The 16,951-nt window shown below is 61.7% G+C and overlaps 1 protein-coding gene across 10 annotated transcripts in view; it reads right to left on the bottom strand.

Annotated features, from left to right (window-relative positions):
* The window catches only part of MYO18A (myosin XVIIIA), a 36,263-nt gene that overhangs the window by 15,971 nt on the left and 3,341 nt on the right, over nucleotides 1-16,951 (bottom strand). For 2 of the 10 annotated variants that reach the window (XM_033078382.1, XM_033078391.2), the window contains exons 2-18: nucleotides 14,536-15,618; nucleotides 7,507-7,542; nucleotides 6,850-6,906; nucleotides 6,209-6,296; nucleotides 5,973-6,082; nucleotides 5,718-5,894; nucleotides 5,423-5,633; nucleotides 5,023-5,165; nucleotides 4,242-4,342; nucleotides 4,090-4,153; nucleotides 3,845-3,989; nucleotides 2,400-2,411; nucleotides 1,757-1,933; nucleotides 1,588-1,678; nucleotides 1,310-1,502; nucleotides 811-897; nucleotides 88-229 (exon numbers count right to left, since the gene is read on the bottom strand). In XM_033078382.1, coding sequence (XP_032934273.1) covers nucleotides 88-229; nucleotides 811-897; nucleotides 1,310-1,502; nucleotides 1,588-1,678; nucleotides 1,757-1,933; nucleotides 2,400-2,411; nucleotides 3,845-3,989; nucleotides 4,090-4,153; nucleotides 4,242-4,342; nucleotides 5,023-5,165; nucleotides 5,423-5,633; nucleotides 5,718-5,894; nucleotides 5,973-6,082; nucleotides 6,209-6,296; nucleotides 6,850-6,906; nucleotides 7,507-7,542; nucleotides 14,536-15,543 — 2,842 coding nt within the window. In that variant the 5' untranslated portion in view covers nucleotides 15,544-15,618. Of the gene's footprint in view, nucleotides 1-87; nucleotides 230-810; nucleotides 898-1,309; nucleotides 1,503-1,587; nucleotides 1,934-2,399; nucleotides 2,412-3,482; nucleotides 3,504-3,844; nucleotides 3,990-4,089; nucleotides 4,154-4,241; nucleotides 4,343-5,022; nucleotides 5,166-5,422; nucleotides 5,634-5,717; nucleotides 5,895-5,972; nucleotides 6,083-6,208; nucleotides 6,297-6,849; nucleotides 6,907-7,401; nucleotides 7,543-7,949; nucleotides 8,043-8,242; nucleotides 8,306-8,509; nucleotides 9,209-9,557; nucleotides 9,615-10,427; nucleotides 10,502-14,535; nucleotides 15,619-16,951 lie in introns of those variants that run through there. The other 8 variants (XM_033078387.2, XM_033078389.2, XM_033078381.1 and 5 more) reach the window with 8 other exon arrangements.

The following is a 16,951-nucleotide window of genomic DNA, read 5'->3' as shown; positions in this document are numbered from 1 at the left end:
TCATTCATGGACAGGGACATCTTCCACTAAAAAAGCTGTTTCTGGTCTAGTGGACACATCCCCATGGTTCCAGGCCCCCCTCCATACCTTTTTTGCCCCCTTCCTGTGGGCCATAGTAAGATAAGAGCCGCTCCAGTAAGGTGTCCTCGTTGCCACCCGGCTGCAGCGCCTCCTCCTCCAGAAGCCACAGCAGCCCCCGCGCCTCGTCCGTGCGGGCCAGAGACCGGACCTGCAGGGACACCATGCTGGCAACCAGCCCAGAACACCAGGGTCCCTGGACCACCCAGGGAGCATGCAACATGGTATGAGAGGGTTCCTGGTTAGCAGAGACCCAGAAGGGAAAGGGACTATATGGGACACTCTGGCAGCACATCTCCCTGAGGTGGGAAATGCAGTGCTGAGCTGAAACCCAGCACAGGGATGGTGCCAGCAGCACCCCTGGTCTCTGCAGCCTCCTTCAGTAGGGACTGGAGGACCCCAGGGAGTGGAGAACCTTGGGAACCCATGGACACTGGGGATCTGAGCACCCTGGGGACCAGAGCACCTCAAGGACCAAAGCACTTTGAGGACTGGAGTACCCCAGAAATCACACACAGTCTCCAGGTCCTCCACCCACAGCACAGGCAGCTCTCAGGACAAGAGGGGAAAACCATGCTGGGGGAAGCACCAGGTATGTGGGCTTCACACACACTTGCACCCATGCTCTCATGGCCAAGCATTCAGGACAGTCCCTTTCCTTCCCCTCTACCATCAAAAAGCCGCCCATCTGCTGCCATGATGTGGCAGGAAGGAAGAGTGGAAGGTGCTTACCAGTGCCTGGTGTGAGGACTGGTCCACAGCAGCTATGGAGCCAGAGGAGCTGGGCTCAGCATCAGCCAGGGCGAGCTCTATGTTCTCCTGGTGAGGGGGAACAGAGGTAGGTGAGGGCCCACAATGCAGAGTAGCAGTGACAGGGAATGTGAGCCCATCAGGGTGTTGGTCTTGATGGGGTTTAGAGTGATGTGGAGTGCTACGTGGGGACCAGGACACATGGAAGAGCCCCCATGGGCTGTCAGTGCTGAGATGGAGAAGCAGTGACCACTATCATCACCACCCACAGCCACTCTACCACCTCCCAGCCCAGCCCTCCTGTGCTGTGCTTCACAACCAGCACAGCAGCCCTGGGCACTGAGCATCGTGTCAGAGCTGCATTGCTTGGACTGGTCCAGTGACCACTGGGTAAGAAATCGGGGGGAACACGTAGGAGATGTTCTCATGGGTATGGGAAAGGAGTGGAGGAGGCCATGGCAGCCCTGGGTGTCCCTGGTACCTCCTTGTATCTCTCCAGCTCACGGGCAAAGGTGCGCTGGTGGAAGAGCTGCTGCAGACGCTCCTGGGCGTAGTTGTGGCAGAGCTCCTCGAAGGTGGCCCCGCGGCTCTGCCCCGCCAGCTCAGGGTTCTGTGCCCCAGGGGTGTCCACCACCGTCACGGAGCACACCGAGTGCTGGCTCGACTTCAGTGCCCTGGGGAGAGCACAAAGGGACACAGCGGGGTCAGTGGGTGATGCCAGGCACCCCCCCGCTCTCCTGCTGGCCCCCCAGCACATACCTGTTGAGGAGGGAGATGAGGAGTGTGAAGAGCTCGGAGTACAAGCCAGCTGCCATGCCCTCCAGGCACTCCAGCGCCGTCAGCTTGGGACCTGGCCAAAGCAAGATTGAGTGTCCCCAGCCCAGCATCCCCCAGGGACATCTGCTGTCCCACTCATAGCTCACCCTACCTGTGCCACTGTCCCCCAGGGGAGACTCATCGGGGCCCTGGCGGAAGGAGGTGGAGCGCTGCAGGGTGCCCTTGGGCTGGTGCTTGAAGATGGCAGAGGAGAGCTCCTCCAGGCTGCAGCCCAGCAGGTACGCAGCTTTCTGAGCCCACTCGTGCCGTGCAAACTGCTTCCTCCCAGCTGAAGGGTGGAGAAGGGGGTTCAGGGCCAGGCAGGGCACCCCCAAAAATGGGGAGTGTTTCCAAACAGGTCTGAGATGATCTTAGGGACCCACAGAGTAGGCTGGGGATGATGGGCACAGTGGGAGCACATGTTTTGGGGTTTGAGGAGACAGAGATGTTTGGGGTCTAAGAGGAGATAGGGATGAATGGCTTTGTGCTGCTGCAGGGCTGAGCCTAGAGCCACACTGGTGTGGAGCAAGGAGGCCAACACCACTATCCAGGGACCTCTGAGGCTCTGAGCCACCCCACACGAGGACTTGTCCCTGCTTGGTGACACAGCCGCAACGCAGCCAGAAAGACACCGAGACACGGGCACTGGGGGTGGTGGGAGCAGGTTAATGGGGACACACAGGGACATGGAAGCGGGATGGGGGTGGCACGGGGCCGGGGGAAGCCAGAGACACGCGCGGAGAACGGGACTTTACCTTCGTCGGCGTCTGCATTGCAAAGGGCAGCATGCACCATGCGAACAGAGACAGGGGTTAGAAACAACGGCACGAGATGGCTCGAGGATGCCCTCCTGCCACCACGCCACCGCACATGCCATGCCTGCCCCCTCCCCAGGCACCACTGCAGCGACAAACCGTGACCAGCGTGGGGGACCCCTCCCTTTGAGCCCCTCTGCACCATGGGCACCGTTGGGAAAAGCTCAGCTCTGCCCCAGCGCATGGGGAACCACTTTTGGATCCAGCCAAGGAAATTATGGGGCTGGTGCAACTCAGCTGGCTCTGAGCACTCCCAGTGTCCACGAGGCACAGGGGAGGTTTCAGCAGTAGCAGAACAGACCTGGGGGTGGGATGCCTGCCCCGAGCAGGATGCAGCAATGCTCCCCCCTCCCCAGCAGGATCTGGGGTTCCCCCCCACAGCAGGTTCCCATGGAGAGGCTCTGGAGCTGCCTGAGCATCCCGCTGTGGTGGCTGCAGCGGGGCCCTGCTGCCCTCTAGTGCCTTGAGAGCACCCCATGGGCCAGCACTGCACCCCAAGAACACCCCACGGGCCAGCCCTGCACCCCAATGTCCATGCAGACCCCTCTGGTCTCTCCCTCTTTGTTCTCACATCATCTTTTCCCCAGGGCTGCAAATTCCCTGGGTGCAGCCCCCAGCTCCAGGTGCCCATTTTGAGGGTGACATGCCCAGCTCTCCCACCAGCGTGCAGCACTACAGGGGCTTCCAGCACAACAGGCAGAAAGACAAAGCCACAGGGGGAGAAGAGCAGCCCCTAAAGCCAAATCCGCCGTCCCCAGGAACGGAGAGCAAAGCTGGTGCTGTGGGAGACTCACACCCACGGTGAGCGTTGTGTGCCAGGGCAGCCCTGCCCCACATCACCAAGGGTGCTGACAGGACTGGGTTGGGACTCCTCAAGAGCAGCAGGCAAATTTGGGGCTGCCAGGACCCAGCCAGGGTCAGAGCTGGTCCCAGCACACCAGCAGCATCCCAAGCCCCTATTTCAGCCCCCAAACCAGCACTGCGTGGCACCCCCCAAAGCAGAGCCCTCCCCACTCCCATTACCAGCTCCATCTGGCAGAGGCTCTGCGAGGAGGATAGAGGAAAGGTGTTACACTGGGAATGGGGAACATCCCCCCGACTGCCTCATCCCCACCCAGGCCCCCACTCCCCCAAGTCGGCAGGGGCCAGCCCAGGGTCTGGGCATATTCAATTCCCACCAGTTAATGAGACCACCCTGACTATGGGGACAAAGCTGGGTGTCCCAGAGCACTCAGGGTGGCAGGCCACTGTCTCTCAGCTGACACAGCCTCCCACCCTCTCCCCCAGGGCTTGGCTGCACTGCAGGCTGTTTGCAAGGTGCTTCTGGAGCCCCTCCCATCCATCAGTCTCAAATCTCCCCTTGTTAATGGCTCCCAGCTTGTTACCTTTGGTTGCCCCGGCAGCTCCCAGATGGTAAATGGCCCCCAGGATGAGCCAGAAGGCTTTCTGCTCATCTCCTGAGATGCCCATCACCTTCATGGCTGCCAGGAGCTTGCCAAACTGCTGGGTTGCCTTCTGCTTTTCCTCTGGCTGTGGAAAACAACAGGAGCCATTGGTCTGGAGCCCAGCTCTGCCTCCCCCTGGGGGTCTAGAGACCCCCATTTTCCCCACAGCTCCCCATGGCAACAACCTTGGAGGGAGGCACGATGCCGAAGACATTGTTCTCTGCCAGGTGGTTGAAGTGAAGCTCAGTCCTGCAGGGATAAACACCACGGTTGGCCCCATGGGAGAGGTCCCAGAGACTCCCCCAGGATGGAGGCCATGCCCTCCCCCCCAGCTCACCGCAGGGTGCTGTCAGAGCAGGCCAGCAGGTAGTAGAAGACATTGAAGGTGGCCTCGTTGGCGGGGCGCCGGGCCACGCGCAGCTTCTCCAGCAGCAGTGTCTGGCAGAGGTGGGACAGTTGGGAACTGTCCCCAAGTGTCCCATTCCCACTGAAACCTCCCAGCCCATCCCAGCCTCATCCTTGCTGCCTGCCCAGGGTCCCCACAGAGTTGAGAGGGTCTCCCTCCCACTGCAGGGCACCATGTGAATGCAAACATCACCCAAGCAGCCCATGAGCATCTCTCCTCGGTGAATGCTACTACAAGAGCATGGAGTACATCTGGATTTTAAGGGCTCTGCTGTTACCATAGCAGGGAGGTGTCTGGAAGATACATCCCCTGATTTTGGGACTAACTCAGCAAGGACAGGGAGCCCATCTGATCTGGGTGTGAACAAGGATGAGAGCAGGATGCCAGGCTGCTGAGTGCTGTGAGTATGGCTGGGGATCTGCAGCAGAGCTTGCAGTGTAGGAAACACCAGGAGAATCATGGACTCATGGAATGGCTTGGATTGGAAGGGACCTGAAAGATCAAGTTCCAAACCCCTGAGACGAGCAAGGACACTTTCTCCTATCCCAGGTTGCTTCAAGCCCTGTCCTTGAACACTGGCACGGGGGTTGGGGCAGTTACAGCTTCTCTGGACTACACTCCCGTGAGGATGGACTGGCTCTCACACCACGGGGAGCCACGCTGGCAAGGATGGACCAGCTCCCATGCTGGGGGGCCACCCTGGCCCCCTCACCTGTACAGAGGCAGACGCCACCTGCCCAGCCTGGTCGAAGTCCAGAGAGATGATCTGGGAGAAGCGGGTGGCGTTACCGTTCATGCCGGTGCTGCTATTGCCAAAAGCCTCCAGGATGGTGTAGAGAGCCTGCCACTTCTCCACTGCGGGAAGAGAAGCGGGGCAGTGCAGGAGCTGTGCGGTGAGCACGGGGCCAGAGCTGGCCAGGCAGGTGCTGCTGCTCCCTCGCACCGCAGCAGCCCCCAGGAGCTCAGCAAAGGCACTGGTGTGACACAGTGACACACAGTGACAGCTCGCCTGGCGCGTGTCCGGCCACTGCCGCGTGCGTGGGGCCGTGACCACAAAGCAAAGGGCGTGTGCAGGCAGGACAAAGGGACTCCACACCCACAAAGGGACTCACCAGAGAAGACCTTGCCGGTGCTGCCGGCGATGGTGGCGAGGTACTGCACCAGGTGCTGGCAGTTGGTGGTTTTGCCGCTGCCGCTGGCGCCCAGCAGGACGATGGCCTGGTCCTGGCGGCTCATCAGCATGCTGCGGTACGCGGCCTGCGCCACTGCGTAGATGTGTGGGGACGTGTCCTCCCTGCGGCACCCCTTGAACATGTGCATGACCTGACGGGGACAGGGAGGGGAAGCGGGTCAGCACCCTGCCACCCTCTCTGCACGGTGCCAGCTGCTCGTCCCCTCCGGTGTCACCTTCTCAGAGTACATGGAGGGGGAGCTCAGCGGGTTGATGATGACCATGGTGGGCCCGGCGTAGGTGTGCAGGAGGTTGCCGCCGTAGCGCTGGCGCAGCGTGTGCAGCGTGCTGGACTCGTTGAGGTACAGGAGGTTGGCGAGGTCCTCCACACGGTCACAGGATGGGGGGTTTGCCTGGCAGCGAGGTTGAGATGGGGCGGGTCAGGCGGGGAACAGGGATCTGCCCCGCCGGCCCCCGCCCCGCAGCCCTACCTTCTCCACATCGTCCTCCTCCACCTCCAGGACGGCTCCATCGTGGTCCAGTTTCACCTTCACTTTGCCCTCAGGCAGGGGACTGCCCGCCTCTGGCCGCAGCTGGCTGCCTGTAAGGGGCATGGGGCACTCAGAGGGGCTGTGCTGGCAGCCCCCAGGGACCTCAGTGGGTCAGGGGGGCTTGCTGTGCCACAGGAAGGACAGGGTGCTGTGTCCCAGCAGTGCCCCTGGCTCACCCAAGGAGAAGCCATCCCTGTGCACCAGCCACACCTTCTCAGTCTCGTACCAGGCCTCCTCGGCTGCTATCTGCTCCTCTGTCTTGGCCTGTGGGACGGCAGATGTGGAAAGGTTGTGCTCACCTGGCCCCAGCCCTGTCTCACCCTCTCCCCTCATCCCTGGGGCTGGAGGGAGCAGGGCTGACTGGCTACAGGGCCATGTGCTGGACAGACAGGACACCTCCACAAGCCACAAACCCTCCCAGCAAACGTCCCCAGTTTGCCTGCTGGTGACCCCAGTGGGCGCAGGGCTGCAAACAGCACAAGGGCCCTGTCACAGTTTGGAGCAGACATAAAGACACAGTGACCCACAGGCACATTCACTATGGCCACCTCGGGCGAGCCTGGAGGGGCCAAGCTCCCAAAACACAGCCCTGAGAGCAGGCACCCACGCCAGCCATGTGTCAGGATACAGGGACACCAGACATGCTATGGGGACATGCTGTAGGGACATGCTGTAGGGACACAGGACACACTGAGGCACATGAAGGAGGCACACAAGACATGGCACAGGACTCTGACGTGGGAAATGCCAGGCTGGTGGCCAGCACAGCGGGGATGTCCCTGGCACAAGGAGAGCAGGACGAGCCCCAAAGCCAAACCTGAGCTGCAGCAGGGACAGGGCCAAGGAGAGCTGCTGGCGCATCATCTGCTGGACCCTGGCGAGGCCGAGAGACGGCGGTGAAGGCGAGAAGGGCTCAGCCCTGCCCCGCACACAGCACGGAAAGAGGCGAGGGGGAGCGAGCGGGGGCAAAGCACTGCTGTGCCAAACCCTGCGGGAGCTCCTCGTGCCACGGCCACCACTGTGGACAGCGGGCTGGCAAGTCCAGTGCAGTGCTGGACAGACACTGGCCACGAGGCCGTGCTGCCAAAGCCCTGGGGCTGGGGGTCACTGCACTGACCCCGCTCTGAGCTCTGCCAGCACCACGTGCCACAGCTGCTCCAGCACGAGCCATGCACTCTGCCCCTTCACACCCTGCTCCACACCCTCGCCCGCCCCAGTTGTGCCACCTCTACCGAGAGCACCCTCCTGGGACGTCTGGCTTCCCGGCATGACCTCGCTGGGGAGGGGAGAGGCGCTTAGCCCTGGCTGCCCTGGCACCCGCCGGCCCCGTGGCAGCCCACGGAGCAGGGTGGGATGGGGAAAGCCTTACGCTCCAGCACGAGGCGCGGGCGCAGATGCCAGCCCAGCGGCACACAGAGGATGGCGGGGGGTCGCTGGTGGAGGCAGAGGGCTCCTGAGGACGGGGGTACAGTACCTGGCTGGGTGCCGAGGCGGAGGCGGGGGGATCCAGCTAACGGCAGCAAGGAAGGAGGAGAGAAAGAAGAGAAGGGGTGAGAGGTAGAGAGCAGAAGCAGCACCCTGACAAGCCACAGGGTCCCAGCAGGCCATGATCACACAGCACCACTAGGACATCATCCATCCCAGCCACCACAGCGTGCCTGGGCCCCTAGAGGAATGCCAGCAGTTCCCCATGACCACCATGTTAGTCTGGGCAATGATCTCCAAATCCACCAACAGCTCTGGTCATCCATTTCCTGCTGCCAGTGCCTCCAGAGATGGACCATGGGGTCGGCAGCCAGACACAGGGGTACAGACACTGTGTGCAGAGCACACGGCATGTTCGGGGCAGCCACACGCTGCCCACACCTCCCCATCCCTGGGAAGGTGACACACAAGCCCCAAAACCTCTGGAATTACAGAACTGGTGAAGATCCTCTCCAGCCGGAGCTGCGCCTCCTCAGATGGGGTCAGCGCGGATGCGGGGCCAGGGGAAGCAGGGCCAGGGGCAGCCTGGAGGCAGAGCACCATTAGCTCCAGGCCAGCTGCCCCACAGCCCTCACAGCCCTGGCACATGGGCAGCAGCAGGGCCATGCAAAGGCTTCCCCAGCCCTTCAGCCCATCAGTGCTTGGGGCGGGTCCCGGGGTGAAGGCACAGCTGGGTACCAGCATGTACCCAGTGTCCAGGGACCTGGGTCACCACTCCTACACACCTGCTGGGGAGCAGCTGGGGCATTTTTCACAGGGGTCGGCCGCTTCTCGCTGGTCTGCAGCTTCTTCTCCACATGACATGGAGGGGAGACAAGGGGCAGCATGATGGAGTGGCCACTGCACACACAACTGTCCCAAAAACGTGACTCCCACCCACACCACATATCTCAAAACCACTGCAAACCATGCAGGTGAGCTCACACCATGCTGCACTGGGGGCACAACCCATTGCTGGGTCAGAGCATCCCCTGCCGTGCACACACCAGTACCTTGTGCCTCTCCAGGGCTGTGGGTTTCGGAGCAGATGCCTTTGCTGGCTCCACTTTCCCTCCCGAAAGCTGCACTGGTGCCTCTGGTTTGGTTTCAGCGCCCGGGGACGGGGACAGCTTTGTGTCCCCACCAGCCGGCTCACGGGACTTCTCCTGCCTGTCCCCTGGCCGGAGCCGTGGCCGGTGCTCCTTGGTTTTGCCCTTTGCCATGAGGGTTTTGAGCCCCTCTGAGATCTCATCCTTGGGTTCTGGCTTGGCAGGGGCTGAAGGCAGCACGGCTGGGGGAGGCGGCGGGGCTGGGGGAGCTGGGACACCGGGACGGTTTGTTTCCTCCTTCCTTGGGGGTGGCACTGGCTCAGGAGATTTGACATCTCGGCCCGGCTCCTTGGCACTGCCAGCGTCCTCCCCTGGCAGAACCTTCCGGACCACCTTGCGCACCACCCGGACCACCTTGCGGCGGGACAGCCCCTGATCATCATCTCCCTGTGCCTCGGCGGCCGGGCCCTCCAGCCCATTCACAGCTGCCCCGTTCAGCACCGGCTCTGGGCTCTTTCCTCTCCCAGGAGGTGGCTCAGGGCTCTTTGCAGGCTCAGGGCTCTTTGCAGGCTCAGGCCTCTTCACAGGCTCAGGTTTTGGGGGCTCAGCTTTCGGGGGCTCAGCTTTCGGGGGTGCAGATGCTGCGTCCTTCGGGCTCTCTGACTGCAGCCACAATGACAGCGGTGTGAGTGGAGGTCCAGCCTCCACTGCTGTTTGGGACATGGCGGTGCCCAGGGCTCTGCCCTGCCATGGAGCACAGCTCCTGGCCAGACCCCAGCACTGGGGACACAGCACCTTTCCCCATCAACCTAGAGCCCCACAATGGATCCCAGGGCAGGGAGCAGTGGTGACCTCCCTGCCCCACAAACAGTGACCATTCAACCCTCAGGCTGCCAGTATGGGGGTAAAACTCAGTGCTGAGGGCATTACCAAGCCCATGACCCTGCATGGTGTCCCCAGGCCCTGTCACAGGGGCTGTTCCCACCCCCTGCCCGTGCCCTGTGACACTTACAGCCCCATCGTCCTTCACGGGTCTTTTCACAGCTAAAGATTTGTCCTCGTCCTTGACCTGAGGGTCAGACAAACAGAGGAGCGTGTTTCAGCCCACTGTGGGGCCTTGCTGCCAGAAAACCCCCTGGGACCATCACTCCATGCCAGCCCAAATTTGCAGCCCACTGCAGACAAGGACATGTGTCCTTCCAGGCTTCCCATCAGCCAAAAAAACTGGGGTGAAGCACGGAGATGCACCCCAGTTATGGCAAACCCCAAAAGTGGGAGAGGTACGTGCCTGGGCCCTCTAATCATATGAGGGAGGTGGTTCAGAGTCCCACCACCCCTCCTGCAGGGTTCTGTCATTCTACACGTCACCCTCCCGGTGTCACAGCACGTTTTAAGTGTCACCAGCTAATCTTTGCAGCAGCCACACGTGGGACATGCCAGATCCCTGCTGACCTGGGGAAAGCAGGGGCCTCTGGGGGGGTGGGCAGCCAAACCCTGCCCTGAGCTGTGTCTCTGAGAGCCAGGACTCGGCTGTGACACCGCAGTGGCAGCGTGTGGTGCATCCTGTGGGCAACACACCCTGATCTGCCATCACACAGCAGCTCCTGGGTGGCAGGGGGCTGGGGTGGCTCACACTGTGTTAGGGGCTGCACCGGACACTCGCAAAGCCGTTAGTGATGGTGTTAGTGATCACATGCATGGCTGTGCTGGTGACCCCAGCCCTGGCCAAGCTCCCAACTGCCCAGCACAGTCCCTCTCATGGCAGCACAGGGAGGACAGGAGTGCTGCCCCAAACATGGTGCCAGCACTGGGCAAACTGGGAGAGCTGGCCAGCAGCGTGACCCAAACGTGGGGCACAGGCAAACATGCAAGAGAGACTTCCCTTCTGCTCCCAGAACGCAAACCGGGATGAGAACGCCATGGTGATGTCTCATGGAGCCGCAGCCCTGGCTGGGGAGAGAGGGAGAGGTGAGACTGACTGGGGACAGCACACAGAATGCCAAACCACAGCACTGGCCACAGGCACGTGCCCTTCCCCACCTGCGATCCTCAGGAATGGGGGTCTGAGCCCACCTGGACCTGCTCAGCATACAACCAGTGCCCACAGGGGCTCTGGGGACAGACAGGTGACCAGTCTGAGACCCAGCAAAACTCACTGTGTAAAAAAAACCCCTTTAGTCAGGCTGCAGGACTGTGGCCCTGCTCCCCTGAACGGGCCAGCCCGCTGTGGTAAGCAAATGCCAGGGTGAGGGAAGGGATATTTTCTGCCCCAGCTCCCTGCCTGCCCTGACAGCCTGGGTTTATTCTGAGCCTGACCCCGTGCCAGCGGCCAGGCAGCTCTGGTGGGACCTGCTGCCCTGGATGGCACCCACTCTCCAACCCCAGGTTCTGCCTGGGGCCACTGGGGAGAAGCCCCCTCTGAGGGTCAGGCATGGCACAGGGGAGCACCTGGCCACCAAAACAACCCAGCAGCCTGGGAGTACATCCCTGAGGGGTCCCCTGTCCCCACAAGCTGCCACCATGGTGTGAAACGTCAGTGCCTGGAGCACATGCTGAGCATGGGTGCCTGGAGAGGAACCCACTGCGGGTCGGAACCCCCAAATCCTCTGCCCACAGCGCTCCCACCTCCGAGAAGCCACAAAGGTCTCCAGAGAGCGCCGGCCACGAGGTCCCCACAACAAACAACCCCAAAGCACCCCAGGGGCGGGTTCAGCCTCGCAATCCCCGATCCCAGCACCAGGACTGTCTCCCTCGTACCCCCCTCGTGCTCCCCCAAGCCGTGTTGGCCGCGCCGGGGGTCCCCACCTTACCAGAGGGAGCCAGGAGAGGAGTTTCCGCCGTGGCACCGCACGGGAGAGGCACTAGTGGGGCGGCAGCCGGCAGCAGGGACAGCTGGGCTGATAGGGCCACCCTAAAAATAGCCCAGGAATGCGAGGGCCCCGCTGGGCTGGCGCAGCAGCAGCCGGAGGGAGAGCTGGGGGGGGACAGGCAGGCAGTGGGGCCTCGCCACCAGCAGCACCGTCACTGCCAGAGGAAGTGATGTGGGCTCTGCCGCGGGGGGAACTGCCCGGCCTCCGTCCGCCCCGAGCCACTGGGAAAGGAACCCCCAAGCCAAGTGCAGCTGTGGAGATGGGGGTGCCAGGGAGGGCTCTGTGCCTCAAAGGATGGGGTTGCACAGTCCACGCCACGGGGTGACTGCTGTCGTGCCAGGCGGTGCAACCCTGACACTTCTCGCTCCTCCTCTGGCTTTCCCGTGAACACAAGACCCCCCCAGAATGTTCTTGGGGATAGACAGCACCCAGCAGCACACAGTAAAGACATTTTCAAGGCAAAGCTGCCTCTGGAAGTCCAAGGTCTCACTGGAAACAGAGTGGGGCAGTGGACAAGGGGCCAGGGGGGTCGGAGGCCTCCCCATGTGGGGGCTGCTAGGAGGAGTTGGTGGCAGGGAGCCAGGCATGCTGGCTGGAGGAGCTGTGGTGACACAGGCATGGCACACTGGGACCCCAGCTGGCAGCTGAGCAGGTCCCTGACCAGCTGAAGGGAGACAGATGTGCCCTGAGCAAAAAAAAACATTCCCAGAGGAAGCAGGGGGTCCCACACCTGCACCAGGGACAGGCACATCAAACACCCTTGGCAGGGCTGGCAAAACACAGCAGAGAGTGTCTGCAGTGACACACACGGGTGTCCCCAGGTAGCACAGGCATGAAGCCACCTCCACTGGGATGCCCAGCCCACCTGTTTGGTGACAGCAGCATTTCTGCCTGGCCAGCATATTTCTCTCATTCCTAAGCCAGGAAATTCAGCAGTCACACAGTGACCCATGACTGAGCCCACTAGATACAAGGCCCCTTCCAGGATCCCTCCACACTGAGACACTGCAGCAGCACCAACCCCTCAGTGAGAGCAGAAAAAGAGCCAAACCAAGAACTTCTCAATCACAGAAAAATGACAAAAATGCCTCTGACATGATGAGAGTCCCACAGTGCCACCCTGGTGTGACACAGGGAACCCAGCCATGCTATGGCACAGTGGCCTTGCACCCTGGGGACAGCAACCTGCAGGGACCTGAGTGCCCATGGACAATGGCACACAAGGTTGGCCAGCACAGCCACGGACGCCTGTGACCCTGCTGAAGCACTGGAGTGGTCAGAGGCGTTTTTGGAATATTTCTGCTGGGCCGGCGCACGCCTGGGCCCTGCCTGAGGAATTTCGTCTGTAAATAAATAAATATGAGTGTGGAGCCGAGCCAGCCCAGCTGCCCCACACTGGGAGCAAGGCTGGGACATGGAGAGGGCTTCACCCCAGCCCCAATGCCCAGCCACGCTGTCCCCATCACCCCACAGCACTGACAGCCCCCCAACACACAGCAGGTGCTGCCACTGCCCAGCCGGGTCCGTGGGGACAAGGGTGACTCAGCACAGACCCTGTGAAGGGGTTAAACCCCCAATGGTGCACAGAGAGCCCAGCACCATCCTGCCCCAGCCAGGGAGGGGCTTCCAGAGCAACAGCCCAAAATATGTCTATAATTTCCTGTTTCAAAAAGGATCATTTTTATTTAAATTAGGACCAGAAACATTCCACGCAGCTTAGTGGGGCCTGGGGGAGAGCCAGGCCTCCCTGTGTGAGGGACCCCCAGCTGCACCCAGCACCCCAGTCTGGGGTCCCTAGCACCAGCAAAGCCACAGTGTGTCACTCTGGTGACAGCAGGAGGAGGCATCCTGTACTGGGAGGTGCCTGTGCTGCAGTGACAGCCCCACACACAATCAGTGCCAGCCCTCTGGCCAGCTCCCACCAGCTGATGCCGTCAAACCACACCATGTTCCAGCACAAGGCTGCACGATGCAGCCTCTCCCATGCAGCCCCAAGGGCACCGGCGTCTCATCTCCCCGTTCCAACTGGAAGGTACCAGCACCTTGCTGGCTCTGTGTGTGCCAACATCCAGTGCACACCTGTCTCTGTACCAAGGAGCTGTCACACGCTCACAGCCGTGCCCAGGGTTATCCCACCAGGGGTTATCCAGGCAGCAGTGCCGGTGATGCCTGCAGGGCTCCGGAGAGGAGCTGCGGGAAAGCCACGGCTCTGCCTTGGCGCAGACTCCACCCGCAGTGCCGGCATCTGCTCGAGGAGCACATGGAGCCCTGTGGTCACCCTCATCCATCCTGGCCACCATCCAGCAGGCACAGGGCCTTGCCATGCACTGTGTGGCTCTCTCTCCCCAGTGCAGGCTACCTGCTCTGCAAGGACAGGCACCCTCTTCCCCCAAGGAAGGCTTAAAAATACACTAACCAAGTCCAGTTATACACAAAACAACATCACCTTGCTTCACCCCCTGCCACCATGGAGGGGGTCCAGCCCTGCAGGCTGCTGGCATTTGGGGGGCTCTGTGTCCAGTCAGGACACTGGTTAGCCAGCGGCAGGGTCAGCAGTGCGGGCAGCAGGCGTGAGGGATGTGGGTCACCCAGCCATTAAGTTTCTATTTATACAGCAGCAGCAGCAGCCGCGTACACAGCGCTGAGCAGCAGCTCCAGGCCTCTGGCACACTGTGTGCGTGCCCCAGCCCCCGGGGAGGATCCCAGCGGGGGACGCCAGCGTGGGCAGTGGAGCAGGCAGTGTCCTTCTGCTAAGTAGCCTTTGGAATTTCTTGGCAGTGAGGAGCAAAGCTCCCTTCTCAGCTGGATTGTGCTCCGTCAGCAAAGAGATGGGGACAGACTTCCCGCAGGCAACGCAGAGTTGGGCTCTCCTGCAGCCCCTCTGGCAGGAGGAAAACCCAAACCAACAGCACCCTGAGCTCCTTGGGGGGTAAAACCCACCAGCGATGATTTGCAAGACCTGATGCATCACCGCTGCATCCCAGGCACAACCTCCCTCTCCTTGTGCATCACTCCTGGCTGGAGCAGCCCCAGCACCCGCTGTTTCCCACAGCCCCTGCCAACCCAAACACCCCCACGAGGACGCTGGCACTGGCAGAACCCAGGCCTGGTGTTACTCACATCCCAGGCAGCACGGCGTGTCCCCTGGCCGCCCCGCAGCCAGCAGCGGCTCAGCTCGCTCAGCTCCAGGATGGGCTGCACCTTCAGCTGCACCGTCTCCCCCGACTGCCGGATCATCTCCACGATCTCATCCCGGGATTTGCTCTCCACGTTCCGCCCGTTGATCTCCACCAGCCGGTCGCCCGGCACCAAGCCCAAGGCCAAGTCTTTGGTGCCGGCTCCGGGCTCGGCGAAGTGCACGACGCGCCGGTACACCTGCCCGTCGGGGCCGCGGTCCAGCATGGTGGTGCGGCGCAGGGAGAAGCCAAAATCGCCGGTGTTGCGCCTCTGCAGCTCCAGCTGCCGTGGGGTGGGGGGCTGGGGGGGCACCAGGGCAGGTAGCCGCAGCTCGGCCGGGAACCTCTTGCCAACGAGCTCTGGCACCTTGGCACGCAGGGAGGTAGCGGGAGGGGTGCAGGGCTGTCCCGGGGGAGCCCCCTGCTTGTCCAGGGGGGTCTCCAGCATGCGCACCTCCACCTGTGGGGAGGGGGCTGCCGAGTGCTCAGAGGGTGTGGAGGTCTCTGAGGTGCTCTCATCCCGGCTTTTCTGGGAGAAGGAGAAGCGTTTGACAATCACCTGGGAGTTCTGTTTGGCCAGGGAGCCAAACTTGGCTGCCCGCTGCAGCACCGAGCCCTTGAAGTTGGTATCGTCCGCCTTGAGATCGTCGCTGGAGCTGGCCGTGCTCAGGTGGCCTGAGTCCAAGATGACGCTGCCTCGGTTGCTGTCAGAGTCAATATCTGTGAGGTGCAGCTCAGAGCCACTGGCCACTTTAATGGGGATGGGGTTGGAGATCTCCAGGCGGGTCTTGGAGTCCCGCTTGGAGGCACGGTTGAGGTTGAAGAAGCCCCGGCGCATGCTCATCTCCTCCAGGCTCTTGAGTTCAGCTGCTGACATTCGCTCCTTCTTTTCCTTCTTCTTCTCCTTCCGGGCCCCATCCTTCTCTTTGTCCTTCTTCATCAGGTTGAACATGGTGGATGGGGGCTTGGGGCACTCTTGCCCCTACGGCAGAGCACTGGGCTGGGGCGCTGGTCACGGCACAGCCGCCTGTGCAGAAGGACAGACAGGAAAGGTGCCATCAGAGAGCAGCACGGCCAACACCCACCCACCACCCCTCCAACCACCCCACTGGCCACCCCAGCTGCCAACCCCAGCCCCTGAGCCATGTTCCAGCATTCCCACCCTCCCTGGGGACTGCAGCACCACAGGGCTGAGACTGCCCCAGTCAATGTGTCCTCGCCCTGGTTGGGCATCAAGCCCCAGGGATTGCAACAGGGATGGCCCTGTACCCCCAGGGTTGCCCCAAAAGAAGCCCAGAAGCCTGGTAGTGCCTGGCACCAGGGCTGACTGCAGGCCAAGACCCTCAGCAGCTCAGGAGCTGTTTTGGAGCAGCATGGGTGGACAGGGAAGAAAATATCCCAGTGGCTTTTGCAGCAGTTACTGCCAGCAGGGACACTCCCCAGGGTAAAACCCCCATCCCATCCAGCCACCAGCGTCCTGCCTGCTGTTCAAAAGCCCCTTGTTGAGGAAACAGAGGCCTTTCTGCTGCTCATCCTGGCTCTGGCCACCGCAAACCACAGGGGCTGCCGTGGGCAGTGTCCCCACCAGGGAGGAGCCGGAAACACAGCCTGGAGCGAAGGTTGCTCTAATAAACAGGAACCTGTAAAATCACATCCCTCCCCACACTGATAAGTGTCTAATTTTAGCCAGGGCGACGTAGAGGCTCGTGACGCTGCCGGCGACCTCCAGGAACAGTCGCTCTTTCATTCGGGCATCCCGCGCACAGCGGGGGGAGCACCCAGTTTCCAGTGGGAAAACCATGGCTGGGCAGAAAACCCAGCTCCCTCCTGGAAAACCCCGTGTGCACCCAGTGTCTGGGGACACCCAGAGCCTGGGGGCACCCGCAGTCTCAGCCTGCATGGGGTGCTATGGGACTCCTCAGCCCCTGGGGTAACTGGTAGCCCCCCCGCAGCCTCCATCGAGCGCTTGGGCTGTGGATAAACAACTCCAAAGTGGAGCAGGCGGCTGGCAGCGCCCGCGGGACGGGCTGACAGCTATATATAACAGGGCAGGAAACTGCACAGGAACTTAACCTCAGCACAAAGGACAACAGGAAAGCTCCTCACGTTTGAAGCATCTGCTTTAGAGCTCTCCGATGAGTGTGGGGATGAGGTTTGGGCAGCCATGGGGATGGGTAGCACTGCCCACGGTGGCAGTGCAGGCTCTGCCTGGGGTGCATGGATGTGCTGAGCTGTGCCAAGCTGCACCTTGGCTCTAGCACAGCATCAGTGCTGCATCACCATCACTGCCTGGACCATCTCCCTGCAACGGCACTGCCCTTAAACACACAGCGAGACAAGGGAAACCCGTTTTTCCCTTG

Source organism: Catharus ustulatus, chromosome 22 (assembly GCF_009819885.2).
Source record: "Catharus ustulatus isolate bCatUst1 chromosome 22, bCatUst1.pri.v2, whole genome shotgun sequence".
NCBI lineage: Eukaryota > Metazoa > Chordata > Aves > Passeriformes > Turdidae > Catharus > Catharus ustulatus.
The sequence above is the reverse complement of the archived record's forward strand: the minus strand, read 5'-3'. Positions and strand labels throughout refer to the sequence as shown.